General features: G+C 32.6%; 1 protein-coding gene across 1 annotated transcript; it reads left to right on the top strand.

The window, feature by feature from the left end:
- The first annotated feature begins 234 nt into the window (after nucleotides 1-234).
- On the top strand, nucleotides 235-5873 carry LOC106661226 (endocuticle structural glycoprotein SgAbd-8-like). Its single transcript, XM_014384488.2, has 3 exons — nucleotides 235-339; nucleotides 4514-4656; nucleotides 5443-5873. The coding sequence occupies exons 1-3, from the start codon at nucleotides 328-330 to the stop codon at nucleotides 5756-5758; spliced, it is 471 nt and encodes a 156-aa protein (XP_014239974.1). The 5' UTR covers nucleotides 235-327; the 3' UTR covers nucleotides 5759-5873.
- The last annotated feature ends 127 nt before the right edge of the window (nucleotides 5874-6000 follow it).

Below are 6000 nucleotides of genomic sequence, written 5' to 3'. Positions count from 1 at the left end.
GGCTGCCCGATCGACATGTCAAGGCCCTGAGACTGGAATAATGCCGTTGCACATTCGATTTCGTATTTAGACGGAAAAGGGCGATACCTGTGGAAAAACAATTTCTGTCGAAACGCTCTACGAGTATGCCCCATTGTAATTGCCGGCTTTGGAGGCGGATGATGGAGAAGCATAGCGCGCGGGTGGGATTGTATAACGGTTAAAGGTCGCACACTTTCAGAGGGGGATGCCATCCACTACTGATAGTGGGGGAGGATAGCGATCAACTACTTAAGGAGAACTCGGACGTCTTGCAATCATAGTTCGACGACGACAGTCAATACCAACATGAAATACTGTGTAAGTATCTGTGCTGGTGTGAGACCAACCTTTCCTTAAGGAATATTTGGCTTTGGTTACTTCGTTAAGTCGGTAACTTACTTACTCCTCATATCGCGTATATCTTCCTGGAAAAATGGAGAAAGCTTTTGACTTAAAATTTACAATGTAAAAAAAATATTTTCTTTCGCCATGCTGTTTTTACGCCATGAAAACGTATTCTATGCATTCCAAATTACTAAATTTTCTTAAAATTTACAAGTTTTATGACTTCTTCAAACAGAAATTAATTTTTTTTTTTGCGTTCAAAATTCGTGAATTACTGTTTTTACACGCAAGAAAAAATTGTTGGCATTCATAAAGTAAAATGAATTTTGAATCATAGATATCATCACTTCTTTTTCTCTATATATGTCTTTGTTATACCATCAATTTAACAAAACAACTTATTAACGTTTATAATAATTCTTTTTGTTATATCTCTTTTATTTATAGGATAGTTAAAGCAAAAAAAATCGTCTTAGTAATAATTCTTTAATATGTATATTTATTCTTATACGATGAACTATACAGCTACTTTTTTCTTCATAATAATTTGTTATGGATGTCGTTTTTTTATTACCATCTATTCAAGAAACAAAAATTTTATGTTGATAATAATCTTTCGATTATATCTATTTTTATATCATTTTTATGCGAGGGAAAAATAAACTTTGTGTCAGTATAACAATTATTTAAATAATATGGATTTTTTTATACGATATGTAAAACGAAACAAAAACCATTTTTGTCTTTATAATAAGTCTTCAATCCTATCTCTTTTTTTATATGACGGACTGAACTAAAAACTATTTTTGTTATAATAATAATTCCTTATGAATGTCTCTTTTTTCGATGTATTAAACTACAAAAATTGTTAATATTTATAATAATTATTCTGAGATATCTTTCTTTTATCTTTTTTTATAAGATGGTCTAAAAAATTTTTTTTGCCTACATACATTTTTTTAAATATGTTTGTTTTATACTGTAAGCACAGCAAAAACTAATTTTGTCAAAATAAATCTCTTTTTTTATACGATGAACTAAAGAAAACAACTTTTTGTCTTCATAAATTGTTCAATAATGTCTCTTTTTATACGTTATTTCAGATAAAACAAGAACTATTTTTCTGCTCGTAAAAATTTTTAATGTTTAATGTAATGATGGTCATAAAAAATCCTCTAATAATATCTCTTTTCAAGCGTTGGTTTAAAAAATTAATATATCGTTTTGTATAACTTGGATGAAACAAAATCTTTACCCTCGACTTTATTGCAAAATAATAATAGCGTCAAATTTACAGTGTTTTGGGTAGTCATTTAAAATTATTAAATTGCGCAGAAATCGTCGGTTAATTCAAAATTTCTTTTAGTTTCAATATATCAAGTCTCCCTCTTTTTTTCTGCAATGGATTAAACAAAACAATTATGTTTATACATTTTTATAACTTGGATAGAACAAAATCAGTATTCTTCTCTTTATTTCGTTTATTATTTTTTATTTAATAGCATCGGTTCAAATTCTCAGTTTTGTTGCAAGTTTACAACTGTCAGTAGAAATTTTACACAACTCATCAGTAAATTTTAAATTTCAGTCTATTTCAACGCGTTTTTTTAAATTATATTTTCACTTTATCAAAACATTAAACGCGGCTATGACAATTATCCAAAGATTTAAAATTTAATTTTTTTTTAAGTTAAACATTTTTTTTATTATTTATTATTATTTTCTTTTTTTTTCTTTTTATACTGTGTAGCCAACATTCTGCTTTTTTTGTAAATAATTTTAGTAGTATTTAGGCCAATTGAGCCACCTTCTGAAATTTTCTAACCACCTAAGCCACCTAAAAACGATCCAATATTATTAATATTATTTTACAAATCAAGTAGGCTTAATAAACTTAAAATAACACAGTTTAGTCGTATATTTCCGAGCATTTTGTAATATTGTTTATTCTATTTTTAAAAAATCGAATTTTCACATTTCGTTCTCCGTGGGTCAGCGTATAATTACCATTTAACAATTGCCTTTTCCCTAGATTGTCCGTGTTTTTTATTTTTGCAACACGGCGTACATTTATTTAACAAATTGTTTCGATCAATTCTTAAAAAAATTATTCGGATTCAACCGAACGCGCTATTTTGATATATAAAGATTCAAATCGTGGCAAGCCTGCCAAGATGATATCGACTGTGGGTCGTCCTGATCTCGCTATTTGCCATTTGTCTTCCTCGGATGGGCCAACAACAGACAGGATCGTGCTTAACCAAGGACGAAAAGCGAAAATGAACGGCCTTAAAAATAAGGAAATGGTCTAGGATGAAATTTTTTTAAACAAGGTGAATAATGTTAAAATCTACTTTTTATGCCAATTATATTCATTCCACTTAAAAAATGTAATTCATCATTACACATAAATTCAAGTTTAAAAAGACCAAAAACAATTTTAATTTAAACTGACAATTGATGAAAATGTTAAATATTTTATTCTTGAGATGTTTATTTATTTTTTTTATAACGTATATTTGAGAAATATAATATCAGTGGTTTTTAATAAATAAATCCAACCGTTATCAGTCTAACATATATTCATAATACAGCATTAATAAATAGATGTAATCTGTGTCGAGAAAAAAAACTCTTTTTTATATGCTGCTACACACGGTTTTACAACATTTCGATATTATCATTCTTTACCATTTTATATTTATTAAGTAACATTTGAATTTTTATATAGATTTTATAAATGTTTATTTTGCAATTTTGCAAGCTTCATCAGTTTTATGTATTTAAAAAAAAAAAGCTACACTTATAATCTTATTGCGTTTTGCTAGACTTCAAATCTTGGGTGGAATTTTTTTTATTTTTTTTTATATAAGAAATAAAAAGTGTGCTTTCTGGTATTTAACGCGTAGAGAAGTAAGTTGTACATTGGACACATGCTTATTTTACTTAAATAGAAAGGTGTTTAAGGGACGAGCTAAGACAATTGATCGTCGTGGCCTTCTTACTTCACCTTGGTTATGGCATTTGAACACCTTCGGATCAAAGTTCAAACGGATCCCGAGACTTTTCAAGTCCCAGGTCGCGTGTTGACCGAAAAAAGTATTAAGAAATTCAAAAAATTACATACGTAGAAGCTCACGGGTTTTTCATTTTTGGGCTTGACATGAGACCTTTATAGCACGTCATCAGTTCCCAAACCCGCCATCATGGGAATGTTCGTTTTCGGATTTCTTTTTATTTCTTAACTCCCGTGTTGCATTTTTGTTTTTAGGGTGATGGTCAATGCTCAACGACAGGATAGGAATGGAAAATTATGGCTAGTGGGTAATTATGGATTGTCAACTCGTCGCCGACTTGCATCATTCGCGCCTGTTAGCACAAACCTGACAAGGTTAAAAATGAAATAACCAAAAGCTAATTAGATGTACAACTCAAAAAGAATAGAAGAATAAAGAGAAAAGTGAAAGAAACTTAATCTTTATTCATTATGTTTTATTATGAACATGTACTTTCAAGGCCTAGATGATAATTCCAAAAATATTCATATAAGCTCCAGGACTTTAGACTCCAAGAATGTTTAAAAGTATTGCGGTGTATAAAAAGGAAATACTATTCTATTTTGGCTTGGATAATTCAACGTTTTAAACATTTAAAGATTCAAAAACCAAACTCCAACAAAAATTACAAGCTGTGTGTGTAGTAGGTATTTTTAAGAGGGTTCTCAACAGCAGAGGTTATATACACCCTCCAGGTGCCGGTGTTTTTGAAAAAAAAAATTTTTGTAAGTATGTGGGTATAAGAATAGCAGGGCCGCTGGATTCGAACCCGGGACCTTTACCTTACAGTGATGAGCGCCGTGTCAACGTTAAGCCGTTACGACTACAGACGCCCCTTAATTACAAGCTGTGCTGACTTTGTAATGCTAAAGCCGTCTTTTTTATGTTTTTATTCTAGAAAACTTCTGAGAAAATTAATAAATTTTATTTTTTAAATTTAAAGATTGATCTACACGATCTGAGTGGTGATGGATTTGTATTTTTTTCGCTATTTTAATCTGTCGAAACTTTTCTTTTTAACCTGTAAATATATTGTACGTAAATGAATATTTTTATGATGATAACGATTTTTTCTTTATTGCTGATTTCAGGCAGCTCTTCTCTTCCTCATCGGTTCGGCATTGGCCGCTCCCCAATTCAACCAGCAACAGCAGTACTCGAGCAACACCACTCCCGTTCCCATCGTCGCGCAAAGCCAAGACGGCCCCAACCTCGATGGATCTTTCAACTTTAGGTAAAGCCTCCATTTCCAAAAGAAAACCCGAAAAAAAAACATTGCCAGGACCAAGTGAAAAGTTATGTAAAATCCATTTTTACGCTAAAAGAGCGCCAAGGTTCGGTGTCAAAAGGTGAAAGTGTTTGTAATCGCCGACGGACTTATTGTGCAACATGTTTTAGGTTCTTCTTCACGTTTTTAAGCCCCAATATATCTCGGCAAAAGGAAACGTGGGCGTTCAAAATTATCCCTACTTCTTTTTTTCATAATTGGGAACCGTGAAAAATAGAATTTCACGCTCGTTTCACACTAGGGGGTTTCGTTAATGTTTTAGCCGTGGGAATCAGCAAACAAGTCGAAAAACATTGCAATAACACAGTAATTAATTTACTTGGATTACGTGTCATATAGTTCGTATGGACTTTTGTCGTTCTTTAGGCTTATCCAAAATACTTCTTCTTTTAAGAATTAATTGTTCATAGAGTTTGATCATGCAGAAAATTCAACTTATCAAACAGCTTATTATAGACTTTATCTTGCATAGTCACTATTTTATGTTCATGTAGTTGAGACAAATATACACTATTTATCAGCAGAAAAATCTAAAAACGTTGTAAGCTTTAAAAAATGGGTTATGTAACAGGTCTCACATTCCATTTTATTGCATCTGTTGTAATGCAAAAGACGGTGTGTCATCTTCACCTGACGTTCTGTCATACGGGTCATGGTCAAACAGCTTTCCTTTTCTAAAGCTTTCCTTGTTAGGATGTAACTTTTCTTTCTTGTCAACTCCTCTTTTTGCAGATACGAATCTGGCAACGGAATCCAGGCGGAAGAACAGGGTTTCGTCAAGAACTTCGGCCAGGGCGAGGCGAGCGAAGTCCAGAGCGTCCAGGGATCCTACTCTTACACCGCTCCAGACGGCCAGGTCGTCCAGATGACTTACACCGCCGACGAGAACGGCTTCGTCCCCCAAGGAGCCCATCTCCCGACACCTCCTCCAGTCCCCGAAGCCATCCAGAGGGCCCTCGAATTTCTCGCTTCCCAGCCCCAGCAGGATTTCGACGAAAGGGGCTTCCCCGTCGGCGGAGGTCAGGCCAACCCACAAAGGTTCGGATAAACTAGGATCGAGTGCAACCGGTATCGTCAAAATTGAAACCCAAAGTCTTATGAATTTCGCCTCGTGAAAAGCGAAGTTGCCATTTTTTAAACCATCTTTTTTTTTGTATTTTAGATATAAATTTTTTTATATTTATTTTGTAAAAATAAAAAAAATGCTTTAATTTCTTAATTTCATTTTTTTTATCCCAACCTTTAATATTATTTGATTTATCTTTACAAATGTAATAAGTGAATGATACA

This window comes from Cimex lectularius, unplaced genomic scaffold (assembly GCF_000648675.2).
Source record: "Cimex lectularius strain Harlan isolate CLEC.00 unplaced genomic scaffold, Clec_2.1 scaffold120, whole genome shotgun sequence".
Taxonomy (NCBI): Eukaryota; Metazoa; Arthropoda; class Insecta; order Hemiptera; family Cimicidae; genus Cimex; species Cimex lectularius.
Note: the sequence above shows the minus strand (reverse complement) of the source record. Positions and strands in the feature narration are given on the sequence as shown.

Coding starts and splice junctions, on each gene's coding strand:
- LOC106661226 (XM_014384488.2), top strand. Junction 4,657..5,442: donor GATGGATCTTTCAACTTTAG/GTAAAGCCTCCA, acceptor CTCTTTTTGCAG/ATACGAATCTGGCAACGGAA.